The sequence below is a fragment of the Raphanus sativus genome, chromosome 2 (genome assembly GCF_000801105.2).
Source record: "Raphanus sativus cultivar WK10039 chromosome 2, ASM80110v3, whole genome shotgun sequence".
Lineage (NCBI taxonomy): Eukaryota > Viridiplantae > Streptophyta > Magnoliopsida > Brassicales > Brassicaceae > Raphanus > Raphanus sativus.
The window spans coordinates 2,949,300-2,974,786 of record NC_079512.1 but is presented as its reverse complement, the minus strand read 5'-3'; the positions used below and the strand labels follow the sequence as shown (position 1 = coordinate 2,974,786).

The 25,487-nt window shown below is 31.6% G+C and overlaps 4 protein-coding genes across 5 annotated transcripts; 2 read left to right on the top strand and 2 right to left on the bottom strand.

The window, feature by feature from the left end:
* Positions 1-3,804: 3,804 nt before the first annotated feature.
* LOC130500283 (uncharacterized) lies at positions 3,805-5,345 on the bottom strand. Its single transcript, XM_056995132.1, has 3 exons — positions 4,847-5,345; positions 4,662-4,761; positions 3,805-4,592 (listed from the first exon to the last, which is right to left on the bottom strand). Exons 1-3 carry the CDS (start codon positions 5,245-5,247, stop codon positions 4,167-4,169), a joined length of 927 nt encoding a protein of 308 aa, XP_056851112.1. The 5' UTR covers positions 5,248-5,345; the 3' UTR covers positions 3,805-4,166.
* Positions 5,346-11,871: 6,526 nt separating this feature from the next.
* Positions 11,872-14,161, bottom strand: LOC108831071 (ETHYLENE INSENSITIVE 3-like 3 protein). Of its 2 annotated transcripts, none has more exons than XM_018604639.2 (3): positions 14,000-14,161; positions 12,112-13,752; positions 11,872-12,038 (listed from the first exon to the last, which is right to left on the bottom strand). In XM_018604639.2, the coding sequence occupies exon 2, from the start codon at positions 13,749-13,751 to the stop codon at positions 12,144-12,146; it is 1,608 nt and encodes a 535-aa protein (XP_018460141.2). In that variant the 5' UTR covers position 13,752; positions 14,000-14,161; the 3' UTR covers positions 11,872-12,038; positions 12,112-12,143. The 2 variants fall into 2 exon arrangements, with proteins under 2 accessions (XP_018460141.2, XP_018460142.2); XM_018604640.2 differs by having other exon boundaries at positions 11,872-12,027; positions 14,000-14,160.
* Positions 14,162-21,592: 7,431 nt separating this feature from the next.
* Positions 21,593-22,799, top strand: LOC108831074 (uncharacterized). The gene is made up of 3 exons (XM_018604643.2): positions 21,593-21,854; positions 21,943-22,524; positions 22,626-22,799. Exons 1-2 carry the CDS (start codon positions 21,647-21,649, stop codon positions 22,518-22,520), a joined length of 786 nt encoding a protein of 261 aa, XP_018460145.1. The 5' UTR covers positions 21,593-21,646; the 3' UTR covers positions 22,521-22,524; positions 22,626-22,799.
* Positions 22,800-23,115: 316 nt separating this feature from the next.
* On the top strand, positions 23,116-23,599 carry LOC108831075 (non-specific lipid-transfer protein 2-like). Its single transcript, XM_018604644.2, has one exon. The coding sequence runs from the start codon at positions 23,151-23,153 to the stop codon at positions 23,445-23,447; it is 297 nt and encodes a 98-aa protein (XP_018460146.1). The 5' UTR covers positions 23,116-23,150; the 3' UTR covers positions 23,448-23,599.
* The last annotated feature ends 1,888 nt before the right edge of the window (positions 23,600-25,487 follow it).

Below are 25,487 nucleotides of genomic sequence, written 5' to 3'. Positions count from 1 at the left end.
CAGTCACTACAAGAAAACATCGTGATTCTGACGGATATTTTCCTCGGTATGTCTCGGAATAACGGTATTCCGAGGACATACCGACGAAAAACGTCGTCGGAAAAATTTGGTCGGAAAGTTCAGATTCCTCGGAAATCCCTCGGAAATTTCCGAGGAAATTCTGAGGACACTAGTTTCCGACGAAATTCGCGGAAGAACGTTTTGAGGACCATTCGTCGGTATTTCCTCGGATATGTCCGATAGAATATTCCTCGGAAATGCGTCGGTATATTTCCGAGGACATTTCGAGGACATATGCCCTCGGAAATTTCCGAGGAAATCTTTCCTCGGAAATTTCCGAGGGAATATTTCCTCGGAAATTTCCGAGGGCTGTGTCTCGATAAAGTCCTCGGACATATACCGACGCTTTTCCGAGGATGTGTATCCCTCGGAATATTCCGACGACCCTTTCCTCGAATATTCCGAGGGATACACTTCCTCGGAATTTTCCCAATTTTTTTTTTTATAAAAATTGTAAATTAATTTGTTTTTATTGGAATTAGAAAATATAAAATTAGAATTAGAATTGAAAGAAAACATATTAGATAATATTCAAAGTTGTACAAATTAAAATAAAACATTCAGAGTTTTTGAAAAAAAAAAAAAGAAAAACTACGGGAACTGCTCGTTCGGGTACATTCTCTTCATCATTTCCATCATTCTCTCGTTCTGCCTCCTCGTTTTCCTCCCATCCCGCCTGTTGATCCGCCATCCTGGTCTCCAACGCAGCAATGCGGTCATCCCTGTCCTTCAACTGATCCATAAATACTGCTGGATCAACTGAGGACGATGGTGCACAAGGAGGAACCGACTGGGATCGACGACCCAAACCGACCAAACGTCCTTCTTCTTCGGTACCGACTGAAATAGAAAATAAATAAATTTAAATAATAGAAAAGATGATAAATGAAAATAAAATAAATGAATTGAACTTTTAAAGAAGAACATACCGATGCAACGATTTCGTTGATTCGAATCCGGGACAAGTTGGTAGAAGCCGTCGAAGTGGCGTCCATGTCGGTTTGAAGCTGAGATAGACGGATCTCTTCGTCTTTCCTTCTGAGTTTGGATCAGGTCGATCACATCCCTCACAACACCATCATCAATCAGCCCAGTATGCTTGTTGGTATGCGCCTTCCTATATAGGAGGAGATCATCAACCGGCTCGCCATCATTTTCTTCCGCCTTGAAATAAACATAAGTTAAACAAACGTTAGAAATTAGAATAATGCATAAAAAATAAAATAAACATATTAAATAATTGGAAGAAAAAAAAATTGAACTTACCAAGCGATCTCTGAGAGTGGCAATAGTCTGGGCACCCAAATTGTGCTTGTACATGCCCTTCCCGCCACGATCGCTCTTGCGGTTGTTGGAGTTGGTCAAGGAGATTTCTTTCGTCTCCTCCTTGTTCCAATGCACACACAAACTCTTCCAGACGGTGGGGTTGATCGACTGCGGGACCTTTTAATAAATAAAAAAAATAGTTAAATAAATTCAAAAATAGTTTAAAAAACTTTTAAAAATAGTTTAAATAAATGAAAAAACCTCGTTGGCGAGCCACTTCTGCTTCCACTCGTAGATCTGCTTCCCATAGTTGTCCATAACTTTTATGGACGAAGGCGTTACGGATAAAGGGTGTATGATCGGAATGCCAGTTGAACTCTTGCTGGAAAAAAACACAATTAGTAGAATTTTTATATTAAAGATTAAAAAATATAAATAAAAAATTAGAATACTTACCGCAAACTGACGAAACCACATCTGCTGGTCCTCGAGAGGAAGTGAGTGAAAGTCGGATATCCCTCTCGAGGGTCGATTCATCATACGGTTGATCCACCCGCTGATCCCGTTCTTAGATCGGTCGAACCTAAAATAAGGAACAAATTATTAATAATGAATGAAATTTTAATGAAAGAAAAAAAAACGTTTAATTACCATGTTTGACCGAGTCCCCGTGGCTCCGGAGTAAGATAGGGAAGATGCTCACGACCGGGCTGTTGAACCAACTGTTCAACAGTCATCACTCCGGAACCACTGGAGGAGCAGGAGAGTGTGCAGCAGCGGGAGCAGAAACCGGAGAGGGAGATGTATGGTAAGAGCTCTGTGGCGATGAAGAATCCCGAGAGTGGCTGGACGAACCCGAGAGTGGCTCGCCGTACCACCACGACCTCGTGGTGCGGAACGACGAGGTCGAACCCGGGGCTGATCACCAGTAGACCTGTAAATTAAAAAAAAAAGTTTAGTCAATAAAAATTGAAAAATATTTAAAATACAGATTTTAATCACAAAAATAGTTTTAGTCAATATAAATTGAAAAAATATTTAAAAAGATTTTAATCACAAAAATATAAATATAATTAGAAAAAATAGTTTTTTAATAAAAAAAAGGTTTCAAAATATTAAAAATGTTAATAAGTATAGAAATGATTTATAATTCAAAAATAGATTTTATATATAAAAAACGTTTCATAATTATTATTTCGATTTTTAAAAATCTAAAAATAGATTTTAATCACAAAATATAAATATAATTACAAAAAATAGTTTTTAATCATAAAAAGGTTTCATAAATATTTAAAATGTTTAATAAATATAGAAATGATTTTATAGTTCAAAAAATAGATTTTCTATACAAAACGTTTTCATAATTATTAATTCGATTTTAAAAACACAAAATTAAGAATAAACTTTCAAAAAACTTCTAAATCAACTCAATACAAACAATAATCACAATCAAACTCCCATTACACAATCCTACCAATCACCCTAAAAAAAATCTATCTAAAAACTTCTAAAATCATCACATCTACTTAAACCCCCACCAAATCGAATCTAATAAAGTGGGATAGGGTCCTTACATGATTTATGGATGAAATTGAAGAGGATTAGGGAGGATTCGCCGGAAATCGCCGCGGGAGAAGAGAGTGGTCGGCGGAGATCGCGAGAAGAAGAAGAGAGAAATGGGGAAGAAGAAGTGTTTAGGGTTTATAAAACCGAATTTCCGACGGAAAAAACGGCCGTCGGAATTTCCTCGGTCCGTCGGAATTTCCTCGGAAATCAATTATTTAATTTTCGTGAAAAATTTGGCGGTTTCCTTTGCCCGGTTAAATGAAAACATTCTGAGGAAAAGAATATTCCTCGGAAATTCCTCGTATATTCCGAGGAAATTCCGAGGAATACATGTTTGTGGTTTCAAAACATCAAATTTTTTTGCCCTATATCATTTTTTATATTAATGTAATGCATACCAATGATAATTGTTTGTTTATATGATCCTAAATCATGAAATAACAAAATTCTAAAATGAATTGTATGTATTCCCTTTACCATTCATTAAAGTGTATAAGTGTTTCTCGTATGTTGTGGGGATTTCGTTCATACATTCCGAAAACTGTTTATTATCGGGTGATACACCAATTTTTGACTTCATATTCAGTCTAAGTATTTTAATAAGGCTTATATAAGTGTTATTGAAACCGAAAAAATGTTGTTTTCGACTAAAAAAACCTATATTCCTCGGAAAAGCCTCGGAATTTCCGAGGAAATTCCGAGGAAAACTTATGTTTCCTCGGTATTTCCTAAGAATTCCCTCGGAATTTTCCGACGCATTTCCGAGGAAGAGAAAACCCTATAATCAAAACCCTCAATTCCTCGGGATTTCCTCGGAAATGTCCGAGGCTTTTCCGAGGAACAGATACCCTATAACCAAATACCCTAAACCGTCGGAATTCCCTCGGAATTTCCTCGTATTCTTATATTAAAAAAAAAAAAAAAAAGGCGATGCTACTCTGTTTCGGAGTCATCATCACCAGATGATTCTGAATCTGGATCTTGGTGAAACTCTCCAATCTCTGGTTCATCCTCTACGTGAACGACGGCTTCCTCTGCGAAATCGGTTAAATCGACTACAAGGCCAACTGCAGCTAAATCTTCTGCTGCACTTAAGTTGCCAGATGTGCTTGGTTGTAGTGGGTCTTCCAGCTCAGAACTTCCCTGAACTCGGCCTCTCGGGTTGAGTGATGTAACGGTGACCCATGGATCATCTCTGTTCCTAACCCGGGGATACTTGATATAACAAACCTGTAACATTTAAAAATAATTTGAATAATACACATGATGATGAATCATTCTGAATAATTGACATATGTATATTTAATTACCTGATCGGCCTGAGAAGCAAGAATGAAAGGATCATAATATTGCAGCTTTCGCCTCGAATGTACTGATGTAACACCAAATGCATCTGTTCTCACACCTCGATCTGGAGTGTTGTCGTACCAATCACAAAAGAAAACAGTACAACGCAATCCAACCATGCCCGGATACTTGATTTCCATAATCTCTTGTATGTTTCCGTAGTATACATCATCTCCTGATGCAGAACAAACGCCAGCATCATAAGTCGTGCTCGAACGTCTCCTCTTTTGCGTTGTGAATGCATATCCTCGAGTACAAAATCTCGGATATGACTTCACAACATACTTTGGTCCACGCACCATCTCGCGTATCCAATCATCAAATGTTTCACCTCTGGCCATACCAGCAGACACCTATATCAATATATGTGAATTACTATAAATATGTGATAAATAATATTTTAATTTGTTTAAAGCACTCACATAAGTAAGCATCCATCCAGCAAATTCTCTCTGCTTCAGTTCTTCTAGAGCCTCCTCTGTGGCGTATCTATATTCGAACCGCTTTTCTGCCATGAAAATCCTGTACATATGATGACAATAATGTAATTAATTAAGATTTAAATTTTAACTTGTTAAAATAAAAATTTGTAAGCTAATTTATTTACCTCTCATATTGAAGAATATCTTCGCAGTTGGTGAGCAAATATGTTTGCAAATGACTGCGCTCCTGCTCAGTAAGTCGACGGTCCTTTGGTTTTCCGCTAAGTCGTCCAACATCTGTGAAGATGTCTGGAACCGTAACATGATATGTTGCCCGTTCGCCTCTATCATCATGCCGAGCAGGTCTTCTGTTTTTGGTCTGCACTTCTGTTGGAAAGTAGTACTCGGCAAAGTTTGAAGTTTCTTCATTGATCATCTGTGCAACTATAGAACCTTCCACCTTACTTAAATTTTTCACCATCTTCTTCAAATGGAACATATACCGTTCATACAGATACATCCATCTATACTGCACAGGACCACCAAGTTCCAATTCTCTTGCCAGGTGAATAACAAGATGCTCCATAACATCAAAAAATGATGGAGGAAATATCTTCTCAAGGTTGCACTGAATCACGGCTATGTTAGTCTTCAAATTTTCAATACCTTCAAGAGTCACTGATCTCGTGCATAAATCACGGAAGAAAGCACTTATCCCTGCAATTGCTTCATGAACATTCCGTGGTAATAGTTCCTTGAAGGCAAATGGAAGGAGGCGCTGCATCATTACATGGCAATCGTGACTCTTCAAGCCCATAAATTTTCCTTCGTTTCTATCGACACAGTTACGCAAATTAGATGCGTAACCGTCTGGAAATTCCACATCGTTTGAAATCCAATCAAAGAATGCATCTTTTCCCTCTGCATCAAGTCGGTATATGGGAAAAGGAGCCCTACCATTTTCATCAACATGAAGTTCTGAACGAGCACATATATCGACTAAATCCAGTCTTGACTTCAAATTATCCTTTGTTTTACCTTGAACGTTAAGGATCGTGTTCATGAGATTGTCAAAAAAGTTCTTCTCAATATGCATGACATCTAAATTATGCCTCAGCAGATGATCCTTCCAGTATGGCAAATCCCAGAAAATACTCTTTTTGTGCCAGTTATGTAGTTCTCCAACAGCATCTACCGGATAACGCACGTGTCCACCGACGTCTGGCGTCCTATCTGCACCAAAATCTCTTAGTTGTGTCAACAAATCTGCCCCACAAATTTCCGGTGTTGGACTGTCAAACACCCTCTTGTTCTTCGTAAACAAATTCCTACTCCTACGATATGGATGATCAGGTGGTAGGAATCTCATGTGACAGTCAAACCAACATGTTTTCCTTCCGTGTTTTAGTTGGAAAGCATCAGTGTTATCTTGACAATATGGACACGATAGCCTTCCATGTGTTGTCCATCCAGATAACATACCATATGCTGGAAAATCACTAATTGTCCACATAAGTACTGCCCGCATTTGAAAGTTTTCTTTACACGAAATATCGTATGTTTCAGCACCTTGAGCCCATAGTTGGTTCAACTCATATATTAGTGGCTGAAGAAACACATCAAGTGATCTCTTAGGATGCTCTGGTCCGGGAACGAGAATGGAGAGAAACAAAAACTCTCGTCGCAAGCACAAGTTTGGCGGTAAGTTGTATGGTGTAAGAATGACTGGCCATAGAGAATATTGTCTTCCACTCTTGCCAAATGGACTGAAACCATCAGTACATAATCCAAGGTAGACATTTCTTCTCTCATACGCAAAGTCGGGATATGTTGATTGGAAATGCTTCCACGCTTTTGCATCTGAAGGATGTCTAATCTCACCATCTGTTGAATGCTCCGCATGCCATCTCATTGGTTGCGCTGTGCGTTCCGACTGGTACAACCTCTGCAACCTTTCCGTCAGAGGCAAATACCACATCCTTTTATATGGCACTGGAACTCTTCCACTCGTATCTTTATAACGAGCCTTCCCACAAAATTTGCATGTAACCCGCTGTTCATCAGCCCTCCAATAAATCATGCAGTTATCGCTGCATACATCTATTACCTGATACGATAAACCAAGACCAGCTACCAGTTTCTGAACCTCGTAGTATGAACCAGGGGCTACATTATCCTCAGGTAGAATACCTTTTACAAAATCAGCAATCGCATCCACACAGTCTTCAGCCAAATTATAATCTGTTTTAATGCCCATCAGTCTTGTTGCAGATCATAAAGCTGAATGACCATCTCTGCATCCTTCATACAAGGGTTGCTTTCCAGCATCCAACATATCATAAAATCTCCTAGCTTGTGCATTGGGTAAATCTTCCCCTCTAAAATGATCATTTACCATCTGCTCAGTACCTACACCATAATCTACATCCGTTCTAATTGGTTCTTCTAACCTAACCGCAGGCTGAGGTTCGCTAGTACTACCATATTCATAATCAGTTTCCCCATGATGATACCAAATTTTGTAACTCCGCGTAAACCCATTCAAATATAGATGAGTCCAAACATCCCACTCTTTAATAACCTTTCTATTTTACAATTAGAGCAAGGACATCTTAACTTACCTGTTTCTGCTTCCGGTTGTCGTTGAGCTATCCCCATGAATTCGTTTATACCTGTTGGTATTCTTCTGTAAGCAATCTCGTGTTCGGATCCAAATGAGGTCGATCGATCCAAGAACGATAATAATTTGAAGAAGACATCTTTTTTTCAATCAAATTCGTGAGTAAATATAGTATGTGAGAGGATGAAGAAATGGAGTGAATGGAGAGGATGAGGGGTGCTCGTATTTATAGATGAGAAGCTGCCGACATTACCCAGGAAATTCCGACGGAATTCCGACGGCAACGGCTCCTTCCTCGGAATTTCCTCGGTAATTTGAAAATTCCCAACGGCTCTCTAACGGCTATAATATATCCTCAGATTTTCGTCGGTTTTTTCCGAGGAATATTGTTTCCTCGGTATTTTCATAAGAAAATACCGACGAAATGTTGTTTCCTCGGAATTCCGTCGGTATATTCCGAGGAAATTCCGAGGAAACTCAAAATTTGAGTTTCCTCGGAATTTCCTCGGAAATCTCTCGGAATGTTCCGAGGATCTCATTTTCCGTCGGAATGTCCGTCAGAATCGCCTTGTTTTCTTGTAGTGAGTAGACATTTTTACAATTAATATTTAAAATACGTATCAAGTACAAAAGAGTCTTACAAATACATTTTTTATTTCTATTGTGATCTAACAAATAGGTTAATAATTTTATTTACAAAAAACAATTATGTGCTTTCAAAATATAGATGGAGATAGTCTTATATCTATCTATTCTATTAATACAAAAGTACAAAATTAGATTAACCCTTAGTTTTTCACTATATTTACATTGTCATGCCATTGAAATATTAAATGAAGCTATATTTAAGTATGATTGTATTTTCCTAATTTAAATAATAAATTTAAGCATTTAATGTTTCTCCAAATTTAAATAATAGATTTCCTGAACAAAATCTAAACCAAAATATATGTCCTTATATATTTCATACTAACATATTAAATATTTTTAATATTTATTAGTAATAAATAATAAAATAAAAAATCACACATGATAATCAATTTATATAACATCTAAATAAAATATATTTTAAAAAAAATGTTATATTAAAATTATGTAATACATTTTAATTTACAAATATATATAGTATACCATTAGCACAGAGAAAAAATTTAAAGTGAAAGAAAATATTTATACGGTCACGGGTCAAGCTCTAGAAATGAACAAAAACAGCGCAACATTATTTTTCTTTAACAAATTTATTTTAATAGAAATTATAGTTCCAAATATAATTATATGTTTTATGTATTTATAATTTTATTTTCTTTGTTTTGAGAGATGTTAAGATTTTTGAATTGGAAAAAATTATGATCCACCTCTATATTATTTTAGTTAGGAAATTTAAAATTTATATCAGAATATTTTATTAAAAATTTAATTTTAATTTTATTATAACTTCAATGATTAATTTATAATCTAAATTTATATATAAATATTACAAATACATCATTTAATATTAAAAAACAAATTAAAAGCATCAAATAAATATCCGTCCGGTCGGGCGGGGTCAAGATCTAGTATAATATTAAGAGGTCCTTAAGTAAATAAAAAATTGTATAAGTGATATATAATATATATATATATATGATCAATTATCCTATTTATTAAAAGTATTTAACATAAAAAGCATCTAATTAATTCAAAAGCTACATTTACCATTTAAACAATAAGTTTGCAGCATTTAATTCATAATCATAAACAATATTGTTACCATAATTCTAGATCTTCTATAATTTTTTAAATATCCTAATTTATTCTACAAACGGTTTTTTCCTTATAATATAAATTCATCGATTACATATTTCCTATAACTATAGGGATGTATTTGTGATGGAGTTGTGTTCATTTTCTTTGTAAATTAATGGAGTTGTTTTCATGTGACAAGCTTTTTGATAGGATTATTCAATTTGGATACTACACTGATAAGAAAGTCAATGAACTGGCGAAAACAATTTTGGGGTTAAGAACTTCTCACTCTCTTGGTGTTAAGCATCTAGAGTTCAAATCAATTTTCTGTTTGTTATAAATACAAAATTCTTTTTTTTTCCGAAAATAGTCGACTTTGACTCTCAATATACTTTCATTCAGGTTTTCCTAATGTATTTACTTTTCTCTATGAATGTTCTATTTATGTAACATCAATCTTTGAGTTTGAAATTCAAAATTTTCAAAATTTTGCACATGAGGTTTTTATACATGTTATCACTAGAGTCTATATTATGTAGTTCCAAAAGCTTTCAGAAAAAATATGGTATTGAATTAGATGTAATACTTTCTTCTGCAGCTGGTAACAAAGATTCATTTTTTTTTAATTTTGGTATCAATTAGGTAGTCGTTGGTGCTAATTTAAATTTGGCCTATCATTTTTTATATAATTGGTGCCACTCCACTTTTAGTATATAGAAAAATATAGACAAAAACTAAATTTAATTAACACTATCAGAAAAATATGGCTGAACCTGGATGAAATAAGACCAAAGAAAGTATATGTAAATTTTATATTAATCCAACGTAAATTTAATTTGAAATATATCCCAATATAAATTTTGCTAAGAATGAATCAACTATTAAATCTTGGATGGAAATTTCTGATCATACTTAATATACTATAATAAATTTCATATACATATATAAATTATAGATAAAGTTATAAATTTATTACATAAAATATTTTTTCAGCCAAAAAATAATTTCGCGCTTTAAAAGTGCAGATCAAAATGTAGTATATATTACTAAAACTAAAGTACATTTTAGTACTCTTTGGAAATAATGATAAAATGATAATTGTTTGGAAATATGAATAGCAGATTAATTACTTCCTTTTATTTACACATTTAGTTATTGCATTCACAATAAATTAAGTACTTTTTGTATTTTTTATTTATAAATTTTACCACTGTATTTAAAATGAATTTAAATTAATTAATAACAATGGTTATTATTTTTTGTGGTGAAAATAAAAACATAAACTGAAATATATAATATATATTATATTAAACAATTTTTAAATGTAATATTTCCTTATTTAGTCAAATACTAAAATTTTGAGGGTTTAATTTTTAAGAAAACAAAATATTATAACATTAATAATAATTCATAGAAAACTAATGAAATAAAATAAAAATTTTAATATGTTGTTTCATTTTAAAATAAATTAACAAAAAAAACAGCATGTTAATATATGAATAGTACAATTACATCAAATTGCATCAAGTTCTAAAATATTAATATAATATTTTGTACAAATAATAAAAAATTATTATCAAACATCTATATTATAAAATAATATATTTTACTCTATATGTAAATTACAAACATAAAAAATATAAATGAGATTTTTTTTATAAAACCAACGGTTTATAAATTTACGTTGAACACAAATTAAATCAAACATATGCACGAGAGTGCATGTCAAGTTCTAGTTTATCATTTAGCTACTAAATTAGATTCTAACTAATTTTATATTTGAAAATACTATAGTATAGCCTTCAGATTTTTTTGTCACAAATATATCTTCTAAAGATTAAAATGACCAAATCTTTAATTAAAGTTTAAATATATACTTATACTCTTAGGATTAGCTAATTTAGACATTGGGATTCAGAGTTAAGGGTTTATGTTTTGGGATTAAGGTTTAACATTTTATAAAAAAATTAAAAATAGTTTCAAAAACCATTTTCGAATTTCAAAAATAAATTTTTAAAAAATATTTGAAAAATAAATAAATTACAAAAGTTAGAATTAAAAAACATATAAAAATAGTTTTATTATATTTAACTTATTTATTTATTTGTATTTAGTGTATAAGGGTCCTTTACCTCTTAAATGAAATAATTTGGTCATTTTTCTCCTTAAAATTCTTTTTGTGACAAAAAGTTGAAAAATGTATATTTGGAAGAATGTCCTTGTAATTTTGTATGCTTACCATGCCTTTAAATTTATTGTTATTAAAATTATACCGAAATATCATTATTATATTTTAACCATAAAAAATTCTCGATTTTAGATAAAGTAATAAATTTATTGTTAATAAATTTAATTTATTTCCACTACATATTTATTTAAGTTTGTCATAATTAATTAAATTCCAACATAATTTTTTTCAAAAATGGTGATATATTTACTTAATTTAGTTATGACATACTTAATTAAAATTAGAGGGATTTATTTCTTTTAAATTAGTTTTTTGTTTACAAAAGCTTTTTTAGCCACAAATTTACTTAATTTGGTTAGTTTTGTTATTTTCAAAGATGTATTTTTATTTAACCATAAATTCACTTAGCTCTGAGTGTGAGACTTTCAATTGAATTTCTTGAGAAAGAAAAAAAGAGGAAAAAAATGAAGAAGATTTGAAGATAAGAGAGGCAAGAATTTAGAGTCTATTAGCTTGACTACGTCAGGCTCAAGTAGCCTACTAAGAAGTAAAACGCAAAAGAGTTGAATCTAATAATTAGGTAACGCGGTAGATAAGTGTGTTGCAAATCATTGGGATAAGAGTTTTTGTGACTTCTGTAGACAATCCTTGCAAATCATTTTAAGGTTAAGGTCAAAGATCTCATAATCAAGCTGATACTTGGCTCATTGAATGCGGATACGATTAACTTGATAAATTACTCACAGGAATGAATATACACAACATACACTCACTGCTTTCCTTGGCAAACATTACAATGGGAGAGGAGTGTCTGGCAAGTTATTCTTTTGAACCTGCAACACAACTTGCAAAAACAAATTTAAGACAATACCAAAAGGTTATAAACTAAGATGATGTGGTGTGTGACATACACTTACCATGTAACCTCCCAACAAAAAATGTCAAGAAACTAAGCTCCAAACCATGAGAAGTCATCATCAAATGCACCATAGGAATCAAACCCAGAGTAAAATGTGCTACTTTCAAACGCCGCCAACTCATTGAATGGAGACAGAATGTTACTGTCACTCTGAAATTGAGGAGGCAAATCTCTTCCTGCTACGCCGTCTTCATGTAAACCGTGAGGTTGAAGTACTCCTACTGAGGCCTCAGACCCGTTGTTGTGAGGCGGTGCTTGTGCGTTCATTTCTATAAGTACTTCTTCCTGATTATGAACAAACACTGCAGAGGGATTATAAAAGCTATAACCTGACCCAAACTGCAACTCCTGGTTAGGGTTTGGTCCGTAAAGCATTGGTCTTTCGTCTACAGGCATCATAGTTTGTCCATTAACCGGAGGAAGATAAGTATAATTATTATCAAACTCAAGAACCATCACTTCCCTACTGTTCTCCTCTGCTCCTAAGGCTATGTTTGGTTCCAAAACACCTTCATCATAGTGATGAGTACCGTTGATGTTATGTTCTAGCATAGGGGCATCAACATGATTCATATCATGTATAATATTTCTCTGTTCAGCTTCTTTTCTGCTTCTTGGTCTTTTCCTTCTCTGATGTTTCTCTGCTTTATCTTGATCTCTTACTGGCTGCGAGCTGGCTGTTACTGAACCTGAGGCCTCCTCTGTCCCATCAACATCATGGTCACTGTCACTGTTGACCACAGTTTTCCTCCTCTCAGCGTTATTATCACCTCTCCGGGGTATCTCAGTTACATTAGATGTTCCATTGTCGTCACTACTATGCTGCTGAATCAAGGACTCCTCTTGGTTCAAAACTGCCAACCAAATCGCGCTCTCTTTAGCCGTCATCTTGTCCTGCAAACACTTAGACTGGCGAACATGCCTCTTGATCTTCGCAACATCAGGCAACATATGGTTGATCACAGCCGTCAGAACCCCAACTTTCCACATCTTCTTGAGATCATGCGGCTTCCTGTAAGGAGGAGGACTCTGGCTCTTGCCCAAACCAAGCTTCACCCACCACTCTTCCTCCCCTGTCGGCCACCAAGGAGGAGCAACCCCTCTCTCCAACGGATACTTCCTCTGAGGAGGATCACAATGCTGCATCAAAGAAGACAGCAAAGACCCTAAAGTAGCATCTTGAAGATCCTGGAGCGAGTTTCTATTCCGGTCTGGTTCCCCAGACAACGCTAAACGCTCCTCTTCGTGCTTAGCTATCGCAGCTGGTCCGTTCTTATCAAACCTCACCTTCTCTTTCCACCAGGCTCTTATATTGTCAGAGGAGCCGCTCACAGGCTTCCCCTTCTCTGGTATAATGCCGTACACGAAGCCCCGGACTTTGCAGACTTCCATTAGCTTCAGCATGTACTTGAGTATACCGTCTTGTGCTCTAGACATTTTCTTTCTCTGTGCTTGATCAGAGATCTTCTTGGGAGTCTCCTTCGTTTGAGAACGGGTTTTTGTTTGTTCTTTGATTCTTTTGAGACGTACACGATCTTTCAACATCCGCCTCTCGAGGTCTTCCGCATCAATGTCTTCATCACTCACGTCAATCTCTGCTGCATTGTCGCTAGCTAAGTCATCAGGCTCATTCTCCATCCTATACCAATACATTAACCATTATTATCAGCTATTCAGCTATTCATTGAACCATCAATTTGGAATGAGACTGACCCACAAAAAGAAATTATCTTTGAGTATTGAAAGTTTAAAACTTTATGGGAATCACGTGACTCATTTCATCATCAGTTCGAACACACCTCAATACAATAAATGAGCTGAATATCGTAAATTCACAGCATAAAAGGCCAAAAAAAAACTGAAATTGAATTCGAATGTTTCCTCACCTGATATCTGCTACGGAGATAACAAGATCAGTCCCGCCTATGTAGGCAAGTCTGTTCCTGCTATGAAGAGAATTTAGAGTTTTTTTTTTTTGTTTTTTGTTCTTTAATTCATCTCCTATAGTTTAGGTGGAGGAGTATAAAATGGCTGTGAATTGGGAAGGAAGAGGCGACGATTGGTCGAGGACCGAATCCAAAAGTATATTATTTTATTTTATTTTTAATCAATTTTGTTTTATTTTTACTTTTGTTGCAAAAACCAAGTTGTGTTCTCTTTTCTGTCGTTTTCTGTTTTTTTTATAATAATGATTTCTTAGTTTTTATGGCCTTTTTTATCTGTCCTTCCGAAACAACTTTTTTTTTTGAATAATCGAGAAGTGATCCGGCGGTTGTGGCCAACCGACTAATCCTCCTGAGCCCGGAACCAGCTTGCGTCTGTACCCTCAAGGGGTCTAAGTCATTCCATGGCCAGCGCGTATCGAACCCGGGTAACTTCCAAAACAACTTTTTGGAATTTTTTTGTCAGCCCTTCCAAAACAATTTATTCTTCTTTATATTGCAAAAGAAAAAAATACTTTAATTGTTTTTGCTACCAACATTTAGTCTAATAGATATTAAAACGATTCAACTGATCTGGTATTGTATAAATATTTGAATGAAAACTACAAACACTGCATGACTTATTTTGTCTAATAGAAATTAAGGAAAAACAAATATCTGAATGAAAACTATATAGAACACTGCATATCTGTCTTTAGTATTTTAACTACCCAAAATGTATGCCGGCTATAACAGCAGCAGACACTTATATTTTTGATATATTAATACTAGCTTAATACAGCTCATATCGTTATCTATAATTAAAAGAAAATAGTTATATTGCCGAGTAGGAGTATCAACTACAGCATAATACACGCTTAACGTGCTTCAGTACAAAATATAATGGAGGAGCGTACAAGAAACAAAATTACGGAACCAAAGCCTATTACTATTAGTAGTATTTTAGCTTCACTAGAGAGATTCAACGAGATGGAACCTGAGTTTTGGTGATGTGGCGGCAGTGTCAACGAGTTGAAGAACTTGTTTGTCGCATACCATTATTTTCTTAAACGGAAATATTTAGATCATGGTTGCAATTACGACTGCATCTCATTTGGGGTGTAAGGATTAAAAAAGTTGTAGTTTGATTTGGAAACCAACAAAATATCTTTTTAACTGAATACTATATGGTCCTAATGAATTAACTCACTCAAAGAAAATATATTCTTGCAGTTTGTTTTGGGAACCAAACACAAAGATATTTTAATATTTTGAATGCTGTACTATATGATAATAGATTAACTCAGTCAAACAAAGAAGAAGATAAGATTATGATTTAAAAAATTGTATAGCCATGAAACTTTCATAATGACCCCTAATTTTGTTAAAAAATTATTGCTTTTCAATCAATACTATTAATTCAGGAACCCTTTTATGAAATTACCCTTACTCTTCCATGGTATATTACTTTTTGTGCCATCAGCTTTGTTCTAAAAATTAAAATTCATTAAGGGTAGTTTAGTAACAGAAATGTCAACCGCATGATGTACCTAAAATGTCGCCATTATTGTTTTGATTAATGTGAATATATATATGCTAATTTATTCTATACTAACAATTTGTTAATCGTAACCTTTTAAACAATGCAGAAGAATAACGAGAACGTATTAGGCCATCTTCTTATTTGTGGTATTGAACATTTGTTTTTTTTGTTTTTTTAATGTATAGAACGAAACCTATAAGAATGAATATATATATATATATACACACATATTTGTATAAACTGCGATGTGAGTAACATAATATCTTCTATAGATATATAGAACATTTCGTTTTCACGTGAGCAAAAAAAAAATTAACTCCTTATCATTAAACTTAAACTCCTATTTTAAATGTCTATCTATATCGAACTCCTAATCATACTAATCTCAATTTCGAAATTTTATTTATTTTTGTAGTTATATTTATATAAAATTAAATATATCCTAAAAAAAATATTCAGAGATATAATTGGTTACAGCCTGGATTTTATAAAAGTTATATTTCTTAAAAAAAAATAAAAAATATATATATATATATATATATCCTTTTAAGGGCGGATAATAAATTTGGTTCAACTATTTGGAAAAAACAATTTGAAGATGCGGGTTACGAGTATTTTATTCGGGGTGGGTACAGGTTGATAGATTTTAGATTGCGGATACACGCCGACATGGAAAATATTTAAAAATAAAAATAAAAAGAAAAGTAAGAACTTTTTTTTAAAAAATGGTGATTTCGAAAAATAATTTAAAATTTTAAAAAGATATAATTTTATTATAAATATATTTTTATATTTTTATAATAATTAAATTAAATAATTATTTTAAAAATTTTATAATCCGCGGATAACAAACAAAATTAAATGGGATGGGTGCCGATTCAAATTATATATTTGCGGGTAGTGCGGATAACTGCCGACACGAAAAGGTTTTAAAGAATAAAAATAAAAAGAAAAGTAAGAACTTTTTTTAAAATATGGTAATTTAAAAAAACAATTTAAAAATTTAAAAATATACAATTTTTATTATAAATATTTGTTTTTATATTTTTATTATAATTAAATTAAATAATTATTTTTAAAATTTTATAACCTACAGATAATCGCAAAATTAAATGGGACGGATGCCGGTTCAAATTATATGTTTGCGGGTTGTGCGGGTCATATTTTTTGACCAAAACAAAATTGAAATCCGCGGGTTGGCGGGTTCGACCGTTAATCCAGCCCTAACCGAGCGTATACCGGATCAATTTTTAAGTTGCTATTATTTAATAAAATATATTTTGATTAAAATTTACACACATATAGGATTATAAAAAAAAATACAAATATAATCACAAAGAAAACACAAATATGAAAATTAAACTAAAACAAAAAATATATCCGCCCTTTAAAAGGCGGGTCAGAATCTAGTGGTTTAATTAATTCATCGTACTTTGATTCAGCATACCTCGTTCGTCGTATTTATGTTTTCGGGTTTACTTTGTCTTAGTATTTAATATTCTGATCAATACTCCCTCTGTTTCATAATAAGTGTCATTCTGAACTCATTTTCTTGTTACACAAAGAGTGTCACTTTACAATTCCAATGTAAATTATACTAACTTTCAGCTGAAAATTAATTGCAAACTGCATTGATTTTATAAATAATTTTATTTATCTAAAATACTATTAGTCAAAGAGGTATAATTAATTACAACTTACATATATTTCAACAACTTTCTTAATCTGTGTGAAAAATGTCACAACGACACTCTTTAAGAAACGGAGGGAGTATATTAGAAAGCTTGATATGAATGATATGTGGTTTAGAGTAACTAACAACTAAACTAAATTAATACTCCCTCTGTTTCTGAATAAGTGTCATTTTAGAGTTGTGCACACGGATTAAGAAACCATTAAATTTTGCATATTTTCCATACAAAAATATCATTACCCATGTATCTCGACCAATAGAAAAATAAAATACATAATAAAATTAATAAATTCTGCATTGTAATTCGAAAACGACACTTATTTTGCAACGAAAAAAAATCTCTACAACGACACTTAATATGAAACGGAGGGAGTACTAACAATTGTTTTTAGTACTAACAACTAGATCTTGATCCGCACAACCGTGCAAATTTTTTTATTTATATACTAAAATGTTTTAATTTATATAACAAAGTTTACCAATAACTTAATGTAATTTAGTGTTAGCTATGTTTATGTGGCTTATATTAATTACTATAAATTTTGTATTCTGTAACAAAAATTATTTTGGAAACTTTATTATGTAACAATATTACTTTACATAGTTTTTTATTTTAAATTTAAATTTATTTGAAAGCAAAGTAAACTGGATCTATGTAGTAGAAATATATTTTTTGAGATACTGTAAATAATTTCTTTTAAAGAAAAACTATAATACATTGTACTTCAAAATATGTTTCTAGTAAATATCATATTTTAGAATACACTAAGTTATCAGTGAATATATAATTATAATACTTTATGTAATTTTTAAATTTTAATATAAATCAAAACTAAAATAAAATCTTAATTTCTAATTATAGTTTATGATAACTAAATTAAAATTAATTACTTTGGATATAAAATTTAAATTGATTCTGAAAATATTTTTAAAAGAAATTTCTTTAAAAATATTTATTTGTATTCAATTAAGAAGATAAATATTATACTACTATAATTAATTCTTGTAAAATTAATAAAATTTTAAAGAATGGTACAAATTAAAAATCACGCATGAAAAATTCATCACTACAGTATATATATATATATATATATATATATTAAAATAATTTTATATTTATCAATACATGTTTGTCAAGACAACATCTATATAAAAATTGATACATGTATAGGTATAACATAATTAACAATAAATAACACTTATTATGAAAATACAATAGTGTTAGTATTTTAATGTTTGAATTGATTTTATTATTTTCATGGTGAAATTCTAAGATTATTTTATTTGCATAATAAATGTTAATTATTATTATTAATTAGATCATATGCAGGTATTAACTCTAGAATAATTAATATTATTATGATTAAGTAGATTGTAAATGGTTATATGCAACTATAATTATATATTGATGGAATAAATATATTTTCAAAATTATCCATATCTAATAATATTTTGATGGAATAAAAAAAGAATTAAATATTTTGTTAGGATATTGTTATGAAAATACAAAAAAAAATGTAAGCAATTTTTTAGAGATGGTCCAACTTAAAATATCAAATTGAGGTTGTTACTTCTATTTTAATATATAAGATTTTCAAAATTATTCATATCTAATAATATTTTGATGGAATAAAAAAAGAATTAAATATTTTGTTAGGATATTGTTATGAAAATACAAAAAAAAATGTAAGCAATTTTTTAGAGATGGTCCAACTTAAAATATCAAATTGAAGTTGTTACTTCTATTTTAATATATAAGATGTTACCCTCATCTAACTGTCTTTTAAGAAAATATTTTTCTTGGAATTTCTAGAACACATCCTATTAATTTAATATCAATTATTCAACCCCAAAAATTGTAATTAACATTCGGTTTAAATGTAGTTATCACGATACTGTTTTCAGGATATTGTTATTTTATAATTTTATGATATGAGAATATTTCACTTTATAGTTTTGCATTAAAATTACGATAAAAATTATGACTTTTTTCTTGTTGTAAGCTGCCTTTCCCGCTTGTAACTTTTTTTTACTATTGATTAAGGGCCTGACTGGTGTAACCGCAGCGGTTTCGGTTGCGGTTGCGGGAGTTTGTAGGTGCGGGTGGTTGCGGTTTTAAGCGTTTTCTAGAGATTTGTATGATTGGTACAGCTGTTAGATATTGTTGCGTTTGCGGGACTTTTATGACAGGTAAACTACCAAACGCAACATCTGTTAAATAATAATTTAATAATATTTACATTTTATGTAATTACAAAAATATTAAAAATCATAATAATATGATAAATATAAAATTTATATTTATAAAATCATATTATTCAATTTTAAAAATTTATAGAAAATATTTTAGTTTTGAATTTTATAATATAAATTGAAATATAATATGAATACATTTTACAATTTCTATTATTTCAATTGAAAATTTTTATTGGATATTTTTAGTATTATTTTTATTTATTCTGTTTTTAAAGAAAAAAAATTTACCCTCCCGCAACTGCCCGCAACCGCAAACGCTAGCTGGAACCAGCTTTTGATTTTAAGAGGTTCGGAGCGGTTTGAAGCGATTTGTAGCATTTTCTGTGATTGTTTCGAAACACCAACAACCGCTATGAACCGCAAAAGCTGTGTTTGCGGGTGATAGCGGGAAAACCAGTCAGCCTGTAAGTTGTCTTTTTGGGGAGGGGGAGGGGAGGGGGATAATTCAAATACTCTGTAGATCCATTGTTGTTGTTGTTGATTTTGTACATTTTTATCATAACTGAAATTTTATATAAAAATATGATTTGTATATTACATTTTATAGTTTTGCAATTAAATAAAACAAAAAATATTAAAAGCAATGAATGGATGTGAAGGAACGGGAGGGGGTGGCGATTTCAAAACTCTGTTGACCTATCTATTGTCGTTGTTGTGGTTGATTTTGTACATTTTTCATACTATATGGAATTTCATATAATGATGATTTGAGTAACATTACTTTTTATAGTTTCTTAAACTAAAATAAAAAATTTTAGCAACAAAAGAAAAACTAAAATAAAATCAAAAATTTAAAGTAATTAGTGGGGACGTGAAGGAAAAGTCCTGATAAGAGTCATGAGTCTTGACGAAACAACAATATATGATTCTTAAGCCGTTTGTCCAAAAAAAAAAACAATAATTAACCAAATTTAGAGAAATACTTGGGTTCACCCCTAGAATGAACCTTTAGATTCACCCAACCAATAGATTTCGTTATTTCATATTCAGTATCTTTAAAAAAAAAACAAAATATTGTCAAATTTTATTATGTTTTTAAAATAAAAAATAAATAGAAAATAATATTAGTCGAAAAAAAGATTTTATATTTAAAATACCGTGAGCAAAACACTAAACTCTAAATCATAAACCTTAAATCCATGGTAAACCCTTGGATAAATCTTAAATCTTTGGATTTTTTTCTAAATATTTTTAACAAAATCAGCAAAACAGTAAACCCTAAACCCTAAATATTAAATCCTAAACCCTTGGGTAAATCAGAAATCCTTGGGTAAATCATATATTAAATCATAAACCCTTGGATAAACTCTAAATCATAAACCCTAAATCTTAAACCCTAAATCCCTGGATAAACCATAAACCCTTAGGTAAATCATAAATATTAAACCCTTGGGTAAATCATAAATACTAAACTCTAAACCCTTGGATAAATTATAAACCCTTGGGTTTATGATTTATCCAAGGGTTTAGGGTTTACCCAGAGGTTTAGTGTTTAAGATTTAGGGTTTAAGATTCAATGTTTGGCTGACGGTATTAAAAATATATTATTCTAAAACGTATTTTTATTTGCAATTAATATTAGTTTTTATTAGTTTTATTTTTTAGTTTAAAAATATTAATATAATTTGACAATATTTTATTTCCTTTTTTAAAAGATATTGAATATAAAATAACGAAATTTTATTGGTTGGGTGAACCTAAAGGTTCACTGTAGGAGTGAAGGTTCACTGTAGGAGTGAACCCAAGAATTTTTCCCAAATTTATCTATGGCCTTAGTTTACGAAGGTTAAGTTGTATCTAAAAAAAGTAGAGATGGAAAGAAAAGAAAGAATCAGTATGATCTCGTTGTTTAACTACCTAGTAGGGTTATGTCTTTCCATTTTACACTATGCTTTTAAATTTTAATTATGATTTACTACAATAATACATGCTTTTTTACAATTGGGATTTACTACAATAATACATGCTTTTTTTACAATTGGGCTTAGTTGGGCCAAGGTGGGCTTGTCCATCCGTTTCGAAACGACAACGAGAAGGAACCGGTCAATCAATCACACCAGTTTAAGGTATAAACCCCAAACCTCTCTGATAAACCCTAAGACTCGAGAGACGAATCCCCATGAGACGATTCCTGCAGAGATTCCCCAGTTTAGCGGCTCGCAGTCTCATCAACCCTCCCACGATTCTCCGACATCCAAAGATCATCAACCCTCGCGTTGTTGTTCCGTCACTACTCAACCGAGTTACTTCCCGGTTCGCCTTCTTCTCCTCAGAGCCCAACTCGGTCCGTGGCTCGGGAAGCAGCGAAGAGGTTGTTTCTAAAGAAGGTGACGTTTCTTGAAAAAACCAAACTTAAGTCTTTTTACTCTGTTCACTGTGAGCTTACTTAAACCCTCTTTTTTTTTATTTCTACAGAGCTGAAGAAGAGGATACAGAGCTTCTTGGAAGATGGAGACGAAGATGCGTTACCCGATTTGTTCGAGGCGATGATGAAGAGGAAGCTATCGGGGAAGCACGACGAAAGCGACGACGAGGTGATGGAGGAGGTGCGTAAGTACCCAATCAACGATGATGCACGTAAGAGTGATGGTGGTGACTCGTCTGATTCAGATGTTGAGAGTGATGATGACCTGAGCGATGGTGATTCTTCTGATTCAGATGTCGAGATTGATGACCTCAAAGAAGATAGTAGTGATTGGTCTGATGATTCAGATGTCGAGATTGATGGTGGTGATTCTCCTGATTCCGACATAGAGTTTGATGGTCTGAAAGATGTTGACTTGTCTGGTCGTGGTATAAAGTTTAATGATGGTCTGAAAGATGTTGACTTGCCTGGTCGTGGGATCAAGCTTAATGTTCCGAAAGATGGTGACTTGTCTGGTCCCGGTATCGAGATTAATGGTCCGAAAGATGGTAACTTGTCTGGTTTCGATGTCAAGATTGATGCTCTAAAGCCTGATCACTCGTCTTATTCTGATTCTGAAAGTGATTAACTTGGTGAGTTTCAGAAATTGCAGCTAATCTTTATTTTATTTGTTGCATGATTAATCACTATGTCAAAACCATTAACACACAGCATTTTTTTGGTTTGGTGACAGACTTGCATTACATCCCACTAATCGAAGATTTTGAGAGGAAGCAAATGGAAATAGAACAACTTTTGAGTTCTAACTTTTGAATATAACTAGAGCTTAGAACCTCGTGTTTGTACTTTCTCAGTAGTAATAATTTTCTACTCTAATGAATTTTTTATGCATACTTTTGAATGTGCCTTTTATATTTGATTTAGCTGTCCAACAAGTTTATTATACCTTCACGAGGTTATAGCAGAAAGCTGATGAATATGTTGGGTTCACATGGTTTCATCTCTTTCTCCCAAATGATGTTTAGTCTTTATATGCATTGTCTGAGCATTCTTTACAATTTATTAATCTATTTGAGCTTAGACCAGAGATTGAGTTATACATCTCGAGATCTCTGTGTAATCATGAACACTCGTTTAAGTAACGTGACTCACACAAAGCTATCTCCATCTATATATAGAACGAGAGAGGCCAACTCTTAACTCCAAACTAGAACTCTTCTTCTTATTCTCTCTATTAAAACTCCAAATTATAGATACAATGAAGTTTTCTGGCTCAAAACCAGTGTTGCTCATTTTTGCAATCCTTCTCTTACTCATTGTTGCTCAAGAAAACAGAGTTGTTGCAGGACAGACATGTGATCCTATGCAGCTTACTCCATGCGAGGAGGCCATATTGAAAGGCTGTAAGCCGTCGGATACTTGTTGCACCAGGTTGAACCAGCAACAACATTGTGTATGCCAGTACATGAAGAACCCTAATTTCAAATCTTTCCTTGACTCACCAAATGCTAAAAAGATTGCCACTGACTGCCGTTGTCCTAAACCCAAGTGCTAGTCTCTCTTCTTCTTCAGTCTTGTGTTTTTTCTTGCTTTAATGGATTTTGCTGTCCTTTTGTGTTAAGTTAATTATCATGTTTGATGATTTTCTTCATGTTTCCTACTTTGGTTAATGATTTTCTGCATGTGTTTGTCCTCAAAAGATCTCGCTTTCTGTGACATAAATCTAAGATTTAATAATAAACTAGATTTTGATCCGCACGCTCGTGCGGATATATATTTCTATGAAATATGTTAGTTTTTCATATTAATGTTAGAGTTGGACAAAAAACCGGAATCCAAAAAATCAAACCGATCCTGATACAAAAAGAAATATCAAATCCGAACCGAAATTGATTAAATTTCAAAATTTTGGTATTTAGAGAAGTAAAACCAAATCCATCGAACCGAAATATTTCGGATATCCAAATGTATTCGAAATAGATTTATATACTTATATATATTATTTTTTAGATTTAATGTATATAAAAACATCCAGAATATATATATGGTATTTTTAAGTTGGTTTAAATAATTATATATATATATATATAAATAGTCAAATGTAAATATCTAAAATAGCTAAAGTATATTTAAAACACCAAACTAATTATTGATTCTCTATCCACATATTTAAATCAAACCAATTTATATTTTAAGTTCAGGTATTTTGATATATTTTATTCAAAATTATATGTAATATATTGTTTTGTTTATATAGTTTGAGAAATTTTAAGTATATAATGAATTTTAAAAATAATTTAATCGGTTATCCGAACTCGAACAAACCCGCAAAGATCTGAATCGAATCCGAACCAAAATTTAGAAATATTCGAATGTGACTGAAATCTTTGACTCCGGAAACCCGAAATCCAAGCAGACACAAACTAAATCCGAATGGGTACCCGAAAATCCACCCCTAATTCACAATCTATTTTTTCCTTTAAAAACACAGCAAACATATAATAAATTACTTTACTATTATATAAATAGTTACATATATTTTATTTTTGAAATTTAATGTGAAATAGAAAAATTATAATTTAATTTGGTATATGAAATTTGACTTTGTATTGCATTTTTCTTATATATATTGAAAACATTTTTTAATAATGGTTATTAGAAAATATTTTAGTAAAAATAAATGTTTGAACATATGTATATTTTGAATCAATTTTTGATATAAATCAACTTTAAATTATTATTTTGATTTGAAATATATATATAAAGTTTAAGTTTTGTTTTATAATATTTTTAAAAAATTATATTTTAGATAATTAGATTAACTCATTTTAATATATTTTAAAGTTAACCCAGATAGATAGTTTCTCATGATATAAATGATTTCTAATTTTCCATTAAATTATATTTTTAGATAATTAGATTAACTCGTTTTAATATATTCGTATTTTACAAAATTGATTATTTACGTGGATTTCTACAATTTTATGTATTAGTAACAAATAATGATGAACAGACTAAAATACCATAACTAATATGAAATTACCAACTTTCATTTTTTTGTATTCTTATATTTCAAATTTAGTAGGGTAACTCCACAGTAATATTTTTAAAACTAAGATTATGTAATGTATTAATATTATTGGATAATTTATACAGACCCGTTCTTACCATAAGGCAAGTGAAGCATAAGCTTCAGGCCACATTAAAATATTTTGTTTTAGGGGCCACATTATAAATTTCATATTCTTTAAATCATTGTTTAGAAATGGTTCGGTGTGTAACAAATTTGCTTTACCTTAATTACATTTTTGTTTTTCTTTTAACTTTAGCACATATTTTGTTTTTTAGATTATTGGTACATATTGTTTAATAGAAATTTTATGCCTTCATAATCTGAGTAATATTGTTATGATCTTACTCTCTTTGATTTCTTCATCATAGAATATTTTCATCTAATTTAACTATTGCTAAATATATTTTACTATATCTTTTAAATATATAGCTGCAGTTTAATATAAATGTTTATATGGTTTATATATTTTTATCATTTTTATGAAATTTAGAACTTATAAAAACATCTAATTTTGATTAGTTA

Bases quoted from the DNA above. Each gene is read 5' to 3' on its own strand.
- LOC130500283 (XM_056995132.1), bottom strand. From the start codon at position 5,247: ATGGAGCATCTTGTTATTCACCTGGCAAGAGAATTGGAACTTGGTGGT. The intron at 4,762-4,846 runs GTAAATAAATTA...TCATATGTACAG, and splicing joins GATATTCTTCAATATGAGAG to GATTTTCATGGCAGAAAAGC. The intron at 4,593-4,661 runs GTGAGTGCTTTA...ATATTGATATAG, and splicing joins CTGGATGGATGCTTACTTAT to GTGTCTGCTGGTATGGCCAG.
- LOC108831071 (XM_018604639.2), bottom strand. From the start codon at position 13,751: ATGGAGAATGAGCCTGATGACTTAGCTAGCGACAATGCAGCAGAGATT.
- LOC108831074 (XM_018604643.2), top strand. From the start codon at position 21,647: ATGAGACGATTCCTGCAGAGATTCCCCAGTTTAGCGGCTCGCAGTCTC. The intron at 21,855-21,942 runs GTGACGTTTCTT...TTATTTCTACAG, and splicing joins AGAGGTTGTTTCTAAAGAAG to AGCTGAAGAAGAGGATACAG.
- LOC108831075 (XM_018604644.2), top strand. From the start codon at position 23,151: ATGAAGTTTTCTGGCTCAAAACCAGTGTTGCTCATTTTTGCAATCCTT.